The sequence below is a fragment of the Lithobates pipiens genome, unplaced genomic scaffold, assembly GCF_037356315.1.
Source record: "Lithobates pipiens isolate NorthernLeopardFrog02 unplaced genomic scaffold, aLitPip1_a1.2 Scaffold_23, whole genome shotgun sequence".
Taxonomy (NCBI): Eukaryota; Metazoa; Chordata; class Amphibia; order Anura; family Ranidae; genus Lithobates; species Lithobates pipiens.
Genome location: NW_027507785.1, coordinates 272,237,951 through 272,257,723, shown reverse-complemented (window position 1 = coordinate 272,257,723; position 19,773 = coordinate 272,237,951). Strand labels below are relative to the sequence as shown.

Sequence of the window (19,773 nt, the reverse complement as noted above, 5' to 3'; positions counted from 1 at the left end):
ATTAGACCCATGAAGAGAGGTTGCAGACATGTTCAGATGGTAGAACAGCAGTACTCTATATTCCTCTCCAAAACATATTGGCCAACATTATGCACTTCTTTTATATACTGTCTCTTTCTTACCCTCTGAATTGCTGCACATACTGCCTGCTAAAACAATCACTATTTGTAATATCCCAACATGTGCCCAATGTTAAAATGGTTGTAAAGTCTAAACATTTTTTACCTTAATGCATTCCTTGCATTAAGATAAAAAATATTTAGGTGTCAACATCGCCCCCTCAAACCCCCTTTACTTACCTGAGACCTCATTTGATCCAGTGCCGTGAACGTCTGCAGATCTTTTCTCCCCTCACTTCTGGGCCTCGCTGGCTTTGCTGGGGCCCCAGAAGCCATTGGCTCCTAGTGCTATCAATCAAAGCCAGTGACGAGGGGACGGGGCCAAGTCCCGCTGTCTGTTAATGGACGTAGCAGAGGGACTCGGGTGCGAGCAGACATGAGGGCCCCTGTGGGAAGCGACTTTCCAAGGGGGAACTAGCCAGAGAGGAGGGTCCAGGAGCGCCGGCGGGGGACTTTAAAGAGGAGATTCCCAAATGCTCTGTGTGAAGTTAGTATAGACGTTTGTTATTTAAAAATAAATAAATAAATTACCTTTACAATCTATTTAAGCAGGCATACCTTTGAAGCTCTACCAATGTTTCATTGCATAATTTCGAGGTACAAGTTCTATGCAGTAATAAGGTCTCTTTGTGAATTATTTGAACATTGTTTTGCATGTAGTTTGACAACTGAACAGAAGATTATTTCTAGTAGGTTCAAAGATATAAGTGACAGATTGCACAGAGATGTACCACCTCAAAATCCTCATTATCAAATATTTGTGTACAATGTATAACCTGATTATTGCAAGAAATGCTCTTTTCTGTATTAGTCAATGGGGCTACCGCATTAAAGGTATTACTGATCATTAAGGTTTCTCAAGCACATTACTGTGCAGCCAAGAAATCCTAAAGGCAGACCTGTTATCCCACTACATGTCATATATTCACTTTGTTTACGGTTCAAAGAAAATAATTATTTATCATGTTTTGTTTTCTACATGCCATGCTGTCCTACAGCATAAAATTAAATCAATATCATTAGGTGTATGCAATAAATCACGGTATCAGGATTCATTGTGCAACTGACAAAAATGTTTCAGAGGCTTGGTGAAGAATTTTATCAAAATGAAGAATTATAAATAGAATCTTTTCTGTAGAGGTAATAAAAAAAATCACACAGTGGTTCTGCAAGGTGCAATATATCAAAGATAAAATAGTAAAACCTCTTAAAGAATAGCGTACAAGTAAAAATGTAAATAATGGTTAGAACTCTGACTTCAAGTTATATACTATATACATATATCTGTGTGTATGTATGTCAGGGTAATAGACTAGATAACCTTAAAGGGAAGTTTTATTTATGGTGTTAGGTGGAATAGGTAACCTGTGTTCTGTAAATGTGCAAATATATTTTTGTATCTAGTGTTATTCTCAGGGAACACTGTTTTGGAAGACCTCTAGTATCTTCTGTTAAGGGTTGCATCTAATGCAAACATGAGACGTGGACAGTACAGACTTGGATTCTACTTTTGCAGTACACCCATGGTACTCATTCATGCAAGCTCGATGAAAAGACAAACTTCAGATGAGAAAGCTGAGGCTTGGCCACCCCTTCCTACACTTCTTTGTTGGTCCATGAAGCTGCACATTCTATTGATGGACTGGTAGAGAGACGCAGGATGGGCTGATACGCTGAAGGAAAGATCTTGTGTTTGGTGACGACACAAAAATAAGTAGGGCATTAACATCACAGCAGGATATAGAAACTTTACAAGAAGACCTCAATAAATGAATGGGGTGGTCAACTACATGGCAAATGAGGTTTAACCTCCCTGGAGGTATGATTATTTCAGATTTTTGGTGCTGAGAGTGGTGCAATTATTTTGCATGGAAATTTGGCGTTTTATATTATAGGCCTGTAATTCTTAGGAATACCTCACTTAAATCTGTCGAAACAAGAGTCTAGTAGACATTCCAGGTATTATAAACTTTGAAAAAAGAAATCATAATTATAATCTAATGAATAACTATAAATAATTACATAATTAAATTAAATAATACCAAATAATAATATAATAATAATAAAAATTATTCAATAATGTAATCAAATCAAAAACACAGAAATTTGCTCAGTTTCAGAATTGTCGCTTTCATTACTTTTCAGTGTTTGATGATGGATCTCCCCACAAATCACTATCGCTCAATTCTGCAAGTGATTCTATTTTATTTAGTTTTTATAATATAAAACTGCATGCAAGGCACTGGGACAAAAGGGAGGTGAAATAATTACATACAGTAATGCAATCTGTAAGATTACAGTGTACTGTATGTATAGTGTGTGTTTCACTTTTTGAATTTGGCACTGTTCTCCATCCCCGTGCGTTGCAACGCTCGCAGGGAACGGAGCCCGGCTCTATGAGGAATCGAGTGGAGGATGAGCCGCTCACACTGCGAGGAGACATTGCAGGATCCAGGGGACAAGGTAAGTAAGCTCTTCCTGGATCCTGGATCCTGGATCCAGACAGGTTTAAATAACCTGCCAGACACTAACGGGTGCGTGTGCGCGTGCGCATAGACGCCGGCAATCGTGCACCAATGGGTCTAATCTGCCTGTTACTGGCAGGATCTTCATGACAGGTGTACTCACTTTTGTTGCAAGCGGTTAAGACGATTATTAATAGCTGTTTGTTGAGTTATTTTGAGGGGACAGCAATTTTACACTGTTATACAAGCTGTACACTCACCAAAGTATCATTTCTTCAGTGTTGTCACATGAAAAGATATAATAGAATATTTACAAAAAAGTGTAGACTCTATATTCAGTCAGTGCAGGCAGTGTAGTTTCTTTAACACAGTGTATTGAAGTGGTTAAGTGGAACCCTGCACCAAAATGTAAAAAAAAATGCTGTGGGGGTCCCTCCCTAAAATCTATACCAGGCCCTTCAGGTCTGGTATGGAATTTAAGGGGGAACCCCATGGCAAAATGTAAAAAAATATGGCATGGAGGTTCCCCCAAAATCCAAACCAGACCCTTATCTGACCATGCAACCTGGCAGGCCACTGGAAAAGGGGGGGAGAGAGAGCCCCCCTCCTGAACCGTACCAGGCCACATGCCCTAAACATACGGAGGGTGCTTTGGGGCCCTCTCCAAACCACCTTGTCCCCATGTTGATGGGGACAAGGACCTCATCCCCACAACCCTTGCCCAGTGGTTGTGGGGGTATGTGGATGGGGGGGCTTATCGGAATCTGGAAGCCCACCTTTAAGAAGGGGGCACCCAGATCCCATCTCTCCCATGTGAATGGGTGCTCAGTCACCAAAAAAGTGTCAAAAAAATAAAAACGACAGGAAACCGTTTTGAACAATTCCTTTATTTTAAAAAAAAGTGTGCCGTGATGTCCAGCCATCTTCAATCATAGTGCCGACGATCCCAAAAAATAGAAAAAAAAAGCTCTGACTTGATGGGAGGTGTATTTTTGCGGTGACAGCTGGCAAAGTGAAAAGACGGCAGTCAGCGGGATGCCTCCCATGAAGGCAGAGTTTTTCCATATTTTTCTTCGGAGTGGCGGATGCCGTGATTGACAATGGATTTACATCGCGGGACACTTTTTTTTAAAATAGCGGAATTGTCAAAAACTGTCTCCTGTCGTTTTTACTTTTTTGACACTTTTATGGTGAATGGGTAGGGTTACAATGTTACCCCATACCCATTCACATAGTAGGAGGGGTCTGGGGGGCCCTCTTGTTAAACTTGGCTTTCAGGTTCCTATAAGCCCCCCACCAGCAGATCCCCACAACCAATGGCCAGGGTTGTGGGGATGAGGCCCTTGTCCACATCAACATGGGGAACCCCAAAGCACCCTCCCCATGTTGAGGGCATGTGGCCTGGTATCGTTTAGGTGGGGGGATCGCACTCTCACCCCCCTTTTTCCTGTGGCCTGCCAGGTTGCATGCTCAGATACGGATCGGTTATGAATTTTGGGGGGCACCCCATGCCTTTTTTTTACATTTGAGCATGGAATTTCCCTTTGTATCCATACCTGAATGGCCTAATATTGACTGGGGGGGACTCACGTCGTTTTTTAAGTGATTTTTTTCTATTTATATTGCCGGGATCCGGCAATACATTACAGTCACAAGCAAATTTTTAAATTACATTTTTGCTTTAGAAATGTCATTTTGGTGCAGTACTGTTATACACATGGAAACGATGCACTACTTTATAGGCAGACTAAGGGGATCCACAGGCAAGATATTGAAAAAATTATTTCATTTTTATTGTTTCACTTTAAGCATTATTAAAATCACTGCTCCTGAAAAGATTTTTTTTTTTGCATTGATCCATGTCCCCTGGGGCAGGATCCAGGTCCCCAAACACTTTTTATGGCAATAACTTGCATATAAGCCTTTACAATTAGCACTTTGTATTTTTAATGCTAAAGAAATGCAAACGAGTGCATCGAGTAGCCAGAGGAAGTGTCCAGCTGCGGGTGGGACATACGTTGAAATCACCCCTACTACCAACTGTCCTTTCTGGAACATAGAGAGAGATTCCAGAACCTTATCCAAGAACACAAGCTGCCGGGTATTTGGAGCATACACCACTACGAGGGTAAGATTACGCTCAAACATGGTGCTTTTGAGAAAGACAAACCTACCTCTGGATCTATATAGTGATCTAATGGGACAAAGGGACAATGTTTATATATAGGGATCGCCACACCACCAGATTTTGGCCGGGGTGAATTGCTAAGGTACCACTGATTATATAGGTGCATGGGAAGGCAAGGGACCGAGTCAGTACAAAAATGTGTCTCCTGCAAGAGGAGAATGTGTGCCCTCAGTCTTTTTGTCTCATGACACAATTTACTGCTTTTAAATGAAGAGCTCAGGCTGCAAACATTTTACAACACAATTTTGAAGAAAGCCATATTGGATGGATTCAAAGGAGACTACTGGGGACCTGAGGGCGGCGGAGAGAGACTTACGGTGATCTGACCCATAAAGCAGAGTGTGCTGAGGAGACAAAGAACATATATAAGAACCAATAAAACATCAATAAATCATGACACAAAGAACAGAACGCCCAGAGGGCGATCAGAGAAAACTAAGAATGAGCTATGCACCATCGTAGTTTTCACCAGCCGGGAACATAACTCCAAAAATTTCACCATTGGGGGTGAGTGGGGAAGCATCAGGCAAGAACCCAGTTGGTGGGCCCGCTCCAGCGAAACTGCACATCTAGGATTAGATGTGCGTGTGGTTTGTCCACTGCAGCAACAATAACTCTAAAAGGTTGGAAAAAAATCAAAAAAGTCAAAAACAGTCACTCATGAGGTTGCAGAGGAAGAGGGCCTCTGCCCGGCAGGGTGAGCAGAGACATTGCATCGGTTTGTTTCGGTGCCTGCGGGGCAGCAGTTGCCATGTCTGTGAGCCAGGACAGGAATCTCTGAGGAGGAACACCAGTCCGGCATATCCATGGAAGGCAATCCAAGGAGAGAGAGAAATTATGGCAGATCACTTTTACTCCACACAGTGACCTGATGACCATCTTTAGTGACAGAGAGGCAGAAGGGAAACCCCCAGAGATAGATCAAATGGGCCGCCTGCAAGACTTCCAATAGTGGTTTGAGGGTTCTGCGCTGCATCAGTGTGTGCCTGGAGAGGTCTGGAAATAGGCACAGCTTAGATGCATTGAAGTCCACATGGCGGACCCCCCCTGACATGGTACATGATACGTTCCTTCAGTGAGTACTTATGTCATTTACAAACAATGTCTCGTGGTTTGTCCGGGTCATCAAAAGGGGGCCTTAGGGCTCTGTGGGCATGGTCAATTTCAATATGGTCTGGGGCCTCTCATCCCAGGATCTGCTTAAACACTCCTTGGAGAGTGGGGACTATGTGCCTAGTTGGCTGCAATTTTCTACATCATCTAGTAGATCCAGCAAAGAATTAATTCTTTGAGCTTGTAATTTGCAATGTGTCTGCAGAGCCTGCAGGATAGGTGTGATATCTTCTACTGTTGCCTCCAGAGCCTCTACTCTACCCCCTATGTGGGCTGAATCTGCTTGCAGGGTTTCAATGTCCTTTCTGACATCTTTTTCCATCCATGACTTAAAACCCTCTAGATCTGCCCTTGTTTGAGGGATAAAATATGGGACCTCAAGTCACTATCCCCCAGGGCCTCTCCCAAATCCAGATCCTTGGCTAAACTGCAGGGGGGAGAGTCTCGGGGAGCGGAGGGAGGAGGTGAGGTGGATGGGGGCCTTGATGGAGGGATTATGGAGGCCCCATGTGCGGCCAAGCCACTGTCTCTCATTGCCTCATCCAGGTCCAGGATGCTGGAAGCACTGCTGACGGAGCCTGGAATGGGGGGGGTGGTGAGGTGGATGGCAGCTGCGGGGATGGGACTGGAGACATCGCACGTGCAGCCAAAGAGTGCTCACTCTGCGCCATCTTGGATCGAGACTCAGGTGTCTGGCCTCCACCGTTGAAGTACACATCCAGGGAGCCTGATCTGAGCTGGGGAGTCAGCTGAGGCGGCGGGGGTGGTCTCCGCTTTGGTGACATCACTCCAGGTGAGGTTTTCTCCTATTTTAGCTGCTGCAGGAGCGGTGAAAAGGAGCAGGTCAGACGAAGCTCAGCTCAGACACATTCACTCGCTCTCGTGCCACGACCACACCTCCCCATGGAGTGTTGTCTTACGTTTTGCTGAATAAAAATTATTTGTATAAAATTAGGACACCGACATATAGATAGATTTGTTTTGCATATTAGGCTTGAAGTCAATATTGCTTTAATTCTACAAGTATTTCATAATAACATATGTAGTATAAGAGAAAACTCAGCACAAATCAAATGCTGTCAGATAACATCAGATTTCTCCAGCCTGCCCCTCATAAATATGAAAAATGTGCCTATATTATTCAATGTGTTATCATGAAAGCGTCTCTTCTGAAAACAATGTTAAATTTATCTTTACTGACAAATGTAAAGGTATAAAAATGGGCTACTGCTATAAACTTGTTAAATATTTTTTATATTGAGCCATGCAATAGTCACAATGGGGTTGATTTATTAAAACAGGAGAGTGCAAAATCTGGTGCAACTCTGCATAGAAACCAGTCAGCTTATATGTTTTTTGTCAAAGCCTAATTGAACAAGCTGAGGTTAGAAGCTGACCATGCAGAGCTGCACCAGATTTTGCACTCTCCAGTTTCCAAGAGATTCCCCCCCTTCCTGAGCTCAATCAATTAGGTAAAGCTCTGTTGACTTCCATCATCCAATCACCTGCATGCAAAAATGCTGTTTTTTTTCATTTTCCTTGCACATAGTTGAGTATTTTCTGCATTTCGCATTCAGTAAGCTGTAAGCCCTTGTACACACGGTCGGACATTCCGACAACCAAATCCGTCGGATTTTGTCCGAAACTGTTGCATACACACAGTCGGATAAAGTTGTCAGAAAATCCGATCGTACTTAACGTGATGACGTTATTTCGTTAAGACGGGACTACGTTCAGGCTAGTAGCCAATAGCTTTGGTCTAGGAATTTGATCTGAGCATGCGTGGCACTTTGTCCGATCGGAATTCTCTACACATGATCGGACAAAGTCTGATCTGATCATGTTGTCGGAAAATTTTATAGCTCAGCTGGAAAACTTAGTCCGTCGTGTACAAGGGCTTAGAAGATTTCTTGGCAAAGTGCGACTTCCCTTGCAAAGTGAACGGCCCATTTGCCTTTAGTAAATCATTCACAAAGAGGCTGATTTATAACAGATTTGAGAATGTTCACACAGTAAATTGTGAGAAGATTCACTTCAATTATCCTATTGTGCAAAGAAAATCCATGTTTACCTAATTCATCTGCACAAATGAATAACTGGAGTGAATAATCACACAATTTATTTTGACTGAGTTACTAAAAGATTTTAAATTAGTCTCATTGTGAGAACATTCTCAAATACTTCAGTAAATCGGGTGTCTACACCTACACACCTAATATTGCTAATATTTTGTGAGAAATGGACCCTTACTTTCTATTGAATAATCCAATAATGCAAATGAATGTCTTTAGCTTCTGTTAGACATTTTAAAAGATTAAACTCATCAGTTAAATTTCTAATAGGAAATCAACTGTAGTTATTCTTATTCCCTATGATCCTAAATACATTTTCTTTCACCGTAATAGACTCCACTTGATGAGCATAGAAATTTTACTCAACAAGTTATTGGTAGTAGTTCATTTTGCAGCCCTAGTAAATAGGGTGATAGGTTTTTATTTGTCTTCAGTTAAAGCAGGGAAGCAAAGCTTAGGAGAAATACAAGTGTGGAATATTGAAGCAGCTAGCTGGAATACTGCAATATACTTATCTTAAACTGATGTACAGCAACACCATGTTTGAGTCACGATGCCTAATTCATCACACACACCCTTCTGCAAATCAAAGACAGCAAAGATTTATTATATTAAACTTAGTGTGAGATTCACATTTCACCAAAGCATTATTTTGTATATTTTTCATTTTGTTAATGTCGATATATTGCTTGAATTTCTGTTTGAAAGTGTAACACTGTTGGATGGTATAATCTAGATATTAAGCCCTCTTGTAGGCCAAAACTCTGCATATGTCATCAAGCTGTTTTTTTTATGTCTGGGAAACCTTGTTGAACAATAAAAAATATGTTTTATTTTTTTTACTTCTAGGATCTCAGGAACTTTCATGCCAGAAGAATCCTGTGGTTTTAAGTGCTTTACATGGCCAGAAGAGGCCAATGTACAGAACAATGTCACTCACATTGTACTTTTCTTCTTCAATAATTGGAATACTTGGAGTGGCCTTGAGATCTCCAGTTAGTATGAGCCATCCAGGCAATAAGGGAAATCAACCACCCTATGGACAGGGTTGCAGGTAACTAATATTTTTTCTTGTATGGGTAAAGTAGTCAAAACTGTTTTACATTGTTAAAGCAATCAGATTTTTGTGCTCATGTACAGTTTACCATGATTTAGGCCCCTTTCAGATGGAGCGGAATCTGTCCAAGCGGATCTGCCTGCTCAGCGGGGGATCTCTTCGCTAACCTCTGCTGAGCAGGCGTATGCAAAGCGGACACAGCCCACTGTTCTCTATAGGTTGGTTGGATGGAAACTGACTGCCTGTCCATTTCCATCTGATTGACTTCCATTCCTCCGGATCAGTATCCATTTGTTTTTACTGGACTGGACTGGACTGGACTGGACTGGACTGGACTGGACTGGACTGGACTGGACTGGACTGGACTGGACTGGACTGGACTGGACTGGACTGGACTGGATTGAATGCCGGCGGGTGACCACTGACATCTGCCGCCTCATAGAGAACAATGGGTGGCCCGATCGGTCCGCTGGAGTGAAAGGAACAAAAATCTATATTTTTTTCTACACGCATTTTTGTCTAAGTTGATATTCTAAGTCAAAGCTTGCAAAATAATAAACTTTGTAAACAAAAGTTAATTTTGTATTATCCTAAAAAAATCAAAAAAATTATTATTATCAAAAAAAAATTATAAACTTGTACAATGTGTTCAAGTTTCTGCTACCACACCTGATATGGAATTGAACAATGCAATACTTTTTGCGGATCTAATTACAACCTGTATTGTAATAATTAGTCATCTAATGCCGCGTACACACGTAGCAGACTGTCCGCCGGACTTTCCGAACAAGCTACCTGCCCACACACAGCACTTTTGCGGCGGACTAATACAGCGTACTAAGTCCGCCGAACTATCCGCCGTACTTTTGAAATGAACGGACTCGCCCACACACACGGAGGAAAGTCCGCTCATTTTGAGCGTGTCTCCAGGTAGCCAGGGCCAGCGAAGGAAAAAAATTGGCGTGGGGGTCCCCCCCTAGGTCCATATCAGACCTTTATCCGAGCATGCTACCCGGCCGGCCAGGAAAGGGGGTGGGGATGAGCGAGCGCCCCCCCCTCCTGAGCCGTACCAGGCCACGTGCCCTCAACATGGGGGGTGCCTTGGGGAAGGGGGGTCGCGTGACCCCCCCACCCCAAAGCACCTTGTCCCCATGTTGATGAGGACAAGGGCCTCTTCCCAACAGCCCTGGCCGTTGGTTGTCAGGGTCTTTTGGTGGGGGGCTTATCGGAATCCTGGCCCCCCACCCTATGTGAATGAGTATGGGGTACAATGTACCCCTACCCATTCACCTGTGAAAAAAAGTAAAAAAAAAAAAAAAACACAACACACAAGGGTTAAAATAGTTTATTGCACAGCTCCGGGGGTCTTCTTCCGTCTTCGGGGTTCTTCTCGCCGGACTCCTCCGCTATCTTCTGCTAGCTCTTTTACTAGCGGAGGAGCCCGGCTTTCTTCTTCATCGCCGCCCTCTTCTTCCGACTTCGGGGGTCTTGTCCCCCTCTTCGGGGGTCTCGTCCCCCTCTTCGGTTCTTCTTGCCGGGCTTCTGTCATCGCTGCCGCTGTCGCCGTCTTCTGTTCTTCTCTTCTTCTGTTCTTCTCTTCTGGAGATGTTGCCTCGTTGCTGCCGCCGGTCACAATGGCAGGGACGCGGCGTGCGGCGACTTATATAGGGACATCACCGGATGATGTCCCCGCCCATTATGATGTCACAGTCCCAGAGGAGGCCAGGGTTGTCGGGAAGAGGCCCTTGTCCTCATGAAGATGGGGACAAGGTGCTTTGGGGTGGGGTGGCTGCACGGGCCCCCTTCCCCAAGGCACACCTCATATTGAGGGCACACGGCCTGGTACGGCTCAGGAAGGGGGGGGGGGGCGCTCGCTCGTCCCCACCCCCTTTCCTGAACGGCCAGGCTGCGTGCTCGGATAGGGGCCTGGTATGGATTTTGGGGGGACCCCGCGCCGTTTTTTTCGGCGTAGGGGATTCCCCTTAAAATCCCTACCGGACCTAAGGGCTTGGTATGCCCCCGAGAAGGCATGCAGGCTTCATGAGTGAGGCAACATTATCGGCGCTCTCTTGCTATCTCACTACTATAGGAAAATGACATTTTCCTATTGCAGCCAGCGCGAGAACCAGCGCAATGGGATTGCGCTGGTTAGAGAAGCCTGTCGCCGGGAACCAGCGCGACAGTATCGCGCTGGAGACACAAAATCGGCGGCACCTACTGTAAAGTGATATTAAAGGTTTCTTTTTGTTTTTTTGAATAACAAATATGTCATACTTACCTGCTCTGTGTAGTGGTTTTGCACAGAGCAGCCCGGATCCTCCTTTTCTTAGGTCCCTCGCCAGTTCTCCAGGCTCTTCCCTCCTGCAGAGTGCCCACATAGCAAGCAGTTTGTTATGGGGGCCCCTGAACAGGCTCTCTCCCAAACCACTGCTCATAGTGTCCATTCACAAACGGAGTGCGTCTTACCCCTGCTCTCTCCTCATTGGCTCACTGGGTGTGATTGACAGTAGCTGGGTCCAAATGCTACCCCTGCTGTCTAAGCCAATGAGGAGGGAGAGCTGAGCCTCTAGTGCACATCGCTGGATAAATATGGGGATCAGAACATTTTAAGAGGGGGCTGGGGGTGCTGCTGCACATAGAAGGTTTTTTACCTTCATGTATTTAATGCATGAAGGTAAAAAACCTTGAGCCTTTACAAATATTAAGTGCCTCCTATAGCCATGGAAAACCAATGAAGTTTTCCTCATTGATCATTAATTGCTCATTAATCAAAACCTGATTGTTTTGATTAAATCATTTTCTGAACATGGTAGCTTTAAAAAGCCTTTTGATGAAAAATATAGAAATGGAAATGTGTTGTGATTTCAGAAAACATTGTGGATTAAGACATGTAATTGCTATTTGATTTTTGTATCTACTACTAGGTCTAGAATGACCCTAACATTATGAGAAGCTTCACAAAACAGCATATAACAGATCTTTAAAGAGGAAGTATACCCTCTCTTTAAAAAAAAAAAAAAAAAAAAAAAAAAAAAACATCCTGCAGGACAAAGGCATAATGAGATAGTATGCATAGCACACTAGCTTAATAGCTTATCGGTGCTGATATTTCTGATAATATCTCCTAAACCTTTTAGGTTTGGGAGATATTTTTGCACCTATAGGTAAGCCTTAATCTAGGCTTACCTGTAGGTTAAAGTGGTTGTAATCGGTTTACAACCACTTTAAATATCAAAGTATATTGCAGTTTGTTGTGCCGGCTTAAATATTTATCTGTATATTCAAAAGGCCTACAGTTTTTAATGGCATAAGAGGTTCTTGTTGGATTATGGAATCACAGTATTAAATACTAAAATAAATGTGTTGGCTTTGAAATATCCATCCAGAATCTGATTGCAGAAGCATTGATAGAAGGAAATATTTGCTTAAGTCGTCTATGGCTAACAAAGGCTATCAAAGCCAGCAGTTGATAGTCTGTAGAATGCATTCCTTCATAACTTGCCTTATGTGTTAATGCTGGAAGAAGTATTTAATTTAGGAAGCCTGAAATCTCATAAGGATCAGTAGTGGTTTTCAGTCTATAAATGTTTTTGATAATATTGGAAAGCAGCAGCATGAATTGTGTTAGGCTTAGACATAACTCTGCCAGAAGGTGTACTTAGACAAAAAATTCTCTTTAGCTCTAAGTTTCTGAACAAGTAACTTATCTGGTTTGTTTCAAAATTTATAGCACTAGAGTACAATATAAATCCCTCTCAGTACAATAGGACAAAACTCTGCAAAAATATTTTCATCAATTGAAATGAACTGAAGAAGAGATTACTGGTTGATTTTGCTCTTCTTACTGGATGTGAAGGGATTTAATACACCTTTGACATATTCTTTTTTGGGACAGCCATCCACAGAAATGATATGAAAAGGATTGTTATTTTTGCAAGAAAGTAAAGAAAATCTATACTGAGACAGTTGTGTGGACTATTAGTTGTTGCCACCACCTAAAATTGGTAGTTGCTTGTCCAGCATAAGTATATTCTAAGTGATCCCCTAAAAATCATGCAGCGAACAAAGTCATAGAAAAATTAACACTCTTAATTTGCTCAATCAGTAGTTCTGGGAAAGAAGCTCTGAACGTGTTGAAGCCTTTGGATCAAATGATGATGTTTCGATCGCTTCCTACTGATCATCATCATATTTTTATTTATTTTGCATCGTGTGGTAGACGGTGCAAAATGTATGCACTGTCAAATAACTTGGGGGGTATTTGGTAGTCCTTAAGCCACATAAACACGTGCAGAATGTCGGGAGACATTTGCAGGTTCCAAAAAAAAACGGGCCGTGTGTATGTCGGCCTGTCCGACAGAAACCAGCAGCCGGCCGACTCCTGATCAATGCTCTCAGCCAATGGCAGAGAGCTCTGATCTGAGTGTACTTGCGGGGGGGGGGGGGGGGGGAGTGGGGCAGAACACAACAGCTCAATGAGAGAGATCGCTGTACTAACCTTGCATGGTAAGTATATGGTTCCAATCTGAGCTGACAGGTTTTTTTCGTTCAACCAATAAATGGAAAAAAAAAAAAAAAAATGAATAGTGTGTACCCAGCTTTATAGATTGCTGAGAACAATGTTACTAATAAGAGTACATATCAGATAACAAGATTTTTTGCATTTAACAAAAATAACAAAATGCTTTAAATGAAATATTTAGCAGACCAAAGGGGAGAAGATAAGAAATGTTCTTTCTTAGACTGCATGAACAGGCTAAATGGGGGCTGGAAAAATATTTTTATAAGCATGTTGGCGTAGGCATATTTCTATGATCTGCGAATAAGCCATATTATAAATAAAGAACCTTGTACTGGAAGATTTTCAGTGCTAAAATAAAATATGAAAGCTGGAAAATGTGCTATTCTCCTGACACATCTGGAATTTTATACTACATAAGAAAATACTATACATAGATGTACTAAATACAGCCACTGAGTAATTTGGTTAAATGAATTGGTGGAGCTAATTATGTCATTGACATGAAAAGCAGAATTTGTTCAAATATAAAAAGCTCTAGTTACATAGTTACATAGTAGGTGAGATTGAAAAAAGACCATCAAGTCCAACCTATGTGCGTGATTATATGTCAGTATTACCTTGTATATCCCTGTATGTGGTGTTCGTTCAGGTGCTTATCTAATAGTTTCTTGAAACTATTGATGCTCCCCGCTGAGACCACTGCCTGTGAAAGGGAATTCCACATCCTTGCCTCTCTTACAGTAAAGAACCCTCTACGTAGTTTAACCACTTGCCGACCGCCGCACGCCGATGTACGTCGGCAGAATGGCACGGGCAGGCATAAGCACGTACATGTACGTGATTTGCCTCCCGCGGGTCGGGGGCCCGATCGGGCCCCCGCCCGGTGCCTGCGGCGGTCGGTTTTCGTTCGGGAGCGATCCCGGACGAGGGGACGGCCATTCATTCATGGCCACCCCCTCGCGATCGCTCCCGACGAATGGAAATCCCCGGTGACATCACTTCCTCTCCTGTAATGTAAACACAGGAGAGGAAGTGATGTATTCTCTCCTCCGTGTCGGTATTTTTCGTTCCGACACGGAGGAGAGCGGATCAGTGAGTTGCACCAACACATCCCACACACAGTAGAACATGCCAGGCACACTCACACCCCCCCTTTACCCCCCGATCACCCCCCCAATTACCCCTGCCCCCCAGTCACAGTGACACCAATGTCATTTTTTTTTTTTTTTTTTTTGCATTGGTGTCATTTGTGACTGTAATAACTGTTAGGGCAGTTAGGGTTAGCCCCCTTTAGTTCTAATGTACCCCCCTAACCCCCCCAATAAAGGTTTAACCCCGTGATCACCCCCCGTCGCCAGTGTCACTAAGGCTGGGTTCACATTGCAGCGGTTTATGAGAACGAATGTGATTCGCACCGCACTGCAGTGCAAATCACATCCGATCTCTGTGCGATTCGAGTTCAGCCATTCGCCGCACCCGCCGCACCCGCCACACCCGCCGCACCCGCCGCAAATTCGCACGGGACCCTTTTTTTGGCCCGCAGCAGAATCGGATCGCATGGGTGTTCACACCATGCGATCCGAGTTTGCAGATCGCACTGCGATATGCGAACTGATCTGGGGGTGTCAGTAACATTTCACTGACACTCCCAGCAGTTCGCATAGGGCAGTGTGAACTGCCGCCGGGAGGCATGCGATGCGGGAACCCGCCGCGGATTCGCGGCGTTTCCGCATCGCTCCAGTGTGAACCCAGCCTAATAAGCGATCATTTTTCTGATCGCCGTATTAGTGTCACAGGTGACGCTAGTTAGGCAGGTAGGTATTTAGGTTCGCCGCAGCTTTTTATAGCGCTAGGGACCCCCATATACTACCGCATAAAGCCCCCTGATTGCCCCCTAGTTAACCCTTTCACCAGTGATCACCATATAACTGTTACAGGTGACGCTGGTTGGTTAGTTATTTTTTTATAGTTTCAGGGCACCCGCCATTTATTACCTAATAAAGGTTTAACCCCCTGATCACCCGGCAGGTGTCATTTGTGACTAATAACTGTTAGGGCAGTTAGGGTTAGCCCCCTTTAGTTCTAAGGTACCCCCCTAACCCCCCCAATAAAGGTTTAACCCCGTGATCACCCCCCGTCGCCAGTGTCACTAAGGCTGGGTTCACATTGCAGCGGTTTATGAGAACGGATGTGATTCGCACCGCACTGCAGTGCAAATCACATCCGATCTCTGTGCGATTCGAGTTCAGCTATACAGATAGTATGGCTGAATTCGTGTCGCACCCGCCGCACCCGCCGCAAACTCGCACGGGACCCTTTTTTTGGTCCGCAGCAGAATCGGATCGCATGGGTGTTCACACCATGCGATCCAAGTTTGCAGATCGCACTGCGATATGCGAACTGATCTGGGGGTGTCATTAACATTTCACTGACACTCCCAGCAGTTCGCATAGGGCAGTGTGAACTGCCGCCGGGAGGCATGCGATGCGGGAACCCGCCGCGCATTCGTGGCGTTCCCGCATCGCTCCAGTGTGAACCCAGCCTAATAAGCGATCGTTTTTCTGATCGCTGTATTAGTGTCACAGGTGACGCTAGTTAGGCAGGTAGGTATTTAGGTTCGCCGCAGCTTTTTATAGCGCCAGGGACCCCCATATACTACCGCATAAAGCCCCCTGATTGCCCCCTAGTTAACCCTTTCACCAGTGATCACCATATAACTGTTACAGGTGACGCTGGTTGGTTAGTTATTTTTTTATAGTTTCAGGGCACCCGCCATTTATTACCTAGTCTCACTAGTGTACCCCTAAATTTAGGGGTGTCTACTTTCTAAAATGGGGTCATTTGGGGGGGGGGGTTTGTGCCATCTTGGCATTTTATGGCCTTCAAAACTGTAACGCCCTTAGAAAGCCTGAAGGCGGTGCTTGGTTTTTGGGGCCCCGTACGCGGCTAGGCTCCCAAAAAGTCCCACATATGTGGTATCCCCGTACTCAGGAGAAGCAGCAGAATTTATTTTGGGGTGTCATTTCACATATGCCCATGGCATGCGTGAGCAATATATCATTTAGTGACAACTTTGTGAAAAAAAAAAAAGTTTGTAATTTTCCCGCAACTTGTGGCAAAATATAAAATATTCCATGGACTCAACATGCCTCTCAGCAAATAGCTTGGGGTGTCTACTTTCTAAAATGGGGTCATTTGTGGGGGTTTTGTGCCATCTTGGCATTTTATGGCCTTCAAAACTGTAATAGGTAGTGAGAAGTGAACTCAAAAAATTACGCCCTTAGAAAGCCTGAAGGCGGTGCTTGGTTTTCGGGGCCCCGTACGCGGCTAGGCTCCCAAAAAGTCCCACATATGTGGTATCCCCGTACTCAGGAGAAGCAGCAGAATTTATTTTGGGGTGTCATTTCACATATGCCCATGGCATGCATGAGCAATATATCATTTAGTGACAACTTTGTGAAAAAAAAAAAAAAAAAAAAAAAGTTTGTAATTTTCCCGCAACTTGTGGCAAAATATAAAATATTCCATGGACTCAACATGCCTCTCAGCAAATAGCTTGGGGTGTCTACTTTCTAAAATGGGGTCATTTGTGGGGGTTTTGTGCCATCTTGGCATTTTATGGCCTTCAAAACTGTAATAGGTAGTGAGGCGTGAAATCAAAAATTTACGCCCTTAGAAAGCCTGAAGGCGGTGCTTGGTTTTCGGGGCCCTGTACGCGGCTAGGCTCCCAAAAAGTCCCACATATGTGGTATCCCCGTACTCAGGAGAAGCAGCAGAATTTATTTTGGGGTGTCATTTCACATACGCCCATAGCATGTGTGAGCAATATATCATTTAGTGACAACTTTGTGTAAAAAAAAAAAAAAATTTTTTTTTTGTCATTATTCAATCGCTTGAGGCAAAAAAATAAAATATTCAATGGGCTCAACATGCCTCTTATCAATTTCCTTAGGGGGTCTACTTTCCAAAATGGGGTCATTTGGGGGGGGTTTGTACTGCCCTGTCATTTTAGCACCTCAAGAAATGAGATAGGCAGTCGTAAACTAAAAGCTGCGTAAATTCCAGAAAACGTACCTTAGTTTGTAGATGTGACAACTTTTGCGCAAACCAATAAATATACAATTATTGACTTTTTTTTTACCAAAGACATGTGGCTGAATACATTTTGTCCTAAATGTATGACTAAAATTGAGTTTATTGGATTTTTCTAATAACAAAAAGTAGAAAATATCATTTTTTTTCAAAATTTGCGGTCTTTTTACGTTTATATCGCAAAAAATAAAAATCGCAGAGGCAATCAAATACCATCAAAAGAAAGCTCTATTTGTGGGAAGAAAAGGACGCAAATTTTGTTTGGGTACAACATTGCATGACCGCGCAATTACCAGTTAAAGCAGCGCAGTGCCAAAGTGTAAAAAGACCTCTGGTCATTTACCAGCAAAATGGTCCGGTCTGAAAGTGGTTAAGGTTAAACCTCTTTTCTTCTAATTTTAATGAGTGTTAAACTCCCTTCTGCAAAAAAGTTTTATCCCTATTGTGGGGTCACCAGTACAGTATTTGTAAATTGAAATCATATTCCCTCTCAAGCGTTTCTTCTCCAGAGAGAATAAGTTCAGTGCTCTCAACCTTTCCTCATAACTAATATCCTCCAGATCCTTTATTAGCTTTGTTGCCTTTCTTTGTACTCGCTCCATTTCCAGTACATCCTTCCTGAGGCCTGGTGCCCAGAACTGGACAGCATACTCTACGTGCAGCCAGACCAGAGTCTTGTAGAGTGGAAGAATTATCTTTTTATCTCTGGAATTAATCCCCTTTTTAATGCATGCCAATATTCTGGTTGCTTTGTTAGCATCAGTTTGGCATTCCATGCCATTGCTGAGCCTATCATCTACTAGGACCCCCAGGTCCTTTTCCATCCTAGATTCCCCCAGAAGTTCTCCCAGTGTATAGAATGCATTCATATGTTTGCCACTAGGGAACTTTGCCAAATGCTTTTGCAAAATCCAGATACACCACGTCTGTGGGCCTTCCTTTATCTAGATGGCAACTCACCTCCTCATAGAAGGTTAATAGATTGGTTTGGCAAGAACAATTCTTCATGAATACATGCTGATTACTGCTAATGATACTGTTCTCATTAATAAAATCTTGTATATAGTGCTTTATCATGCCCTCCAAGAGTTTACATACTATTGATGTTAGGCTAACTGGTCTGTAATTTTCAGTTATGTATTTTGGGCCCTTTTTAAATATTGGTGCTACAATGACTTTTCTCCAATCAGCTGGTACCATTCCAGTCAGTAGACTGTCAGTAAAAATTAGGAACAATGGTCTGGCAATTACTTGACTGAGTTCCCTAAGTACTCTCGGGTGCAAGCCATCTGGTCCTGGTGATTTATTCATGTTAAGTTTGCCAAGTCTAATTTAAATTCTGTCCTCTGTTAACCATGAAGGTGCTTCCTGTGATGTATCATGAGGATAAACACTGCAGTTTTGGTTACTGAAGCCCCCCGATTCCCTTGTTAAGACTGAGGAGAAGAATAAATTCAATACTTTCGCCATCTCCCCATCCTTTGTAACCAGATGTCCTTCTTCATTCTTTATGGGGCCAATATGGTCTGTCCTCCCTTGTTTACTGTTTACATATTATTGCACCCTTACATTTCTTGTTGCATTCTTTATAAAGTCTGAATGCTAATGCCGCGTACACACGAGCAGATTGTATGGCATACTTAGTCCGTCATACAATCCGACGGACAGTCCGTCGTACTTTCCACTGAACGGACTTGACCACACATGGATACACAAACAGTCCGTCGAAAGCTTGCGCGATGACGTGTACAGCACGTACGACGGTACTAGAAATAGGAAGTCCAAGACACAGCAAAGCACCCTTCCGCCGTGTAAATCCTTTCTGGGCATGCGCCATTCTTAGTCCGTCGAACTAGCATACTGACGACCGTATTGTCCGCTGAAACCAAAGTACGACGGACAGAATTTAGAAAAAAACAAAATTCTTAGTACTCCGGACTGCACGCTGAAAAAGTCAGCTGAAGCCCACACACGAGCGGATTGTCCGCTGAAATGTGTTTCGACGGACTAAGTACGCCATACAATCCGCTCGTGTGTACGCTGCATAAGGATGATCCCTCAACCTTGTGTTTTTTGAAGGCCTTCTCCTTTGCTTTTATATGCATTTTTACATTGGAGTTAAGCCATCCAGAACTTTTGTTTGCT

General features: G+C 43.4%; 1 protein-coding gene across 3 annotated transcripts in view; it reads left to right on the top strand.

Annotated features, from left to right (window-relative positions):
* PAPPA2 (pappalysin 2) overlaps positions 1 to 19,773 on the top strand; it is a 366,677-nt gene that overhangs the window by 249,772 nt on the left and 97,132 nt on the right. For all 3 annotated transcript variants that reach the window (XM_077453193.1, XM_077453192.1, XM_077453191.1), the window contains exon 14: positions 8,807 to 9,011. In XM_077453193.1, coding sequence (XP_077309319.1) covers positions 8,807 to 9,011 — 205 coding nt within the window. The remainder of the gene's footprint in view (positions 1 to 8,806; positions 9,012 to 19,773) is intronic.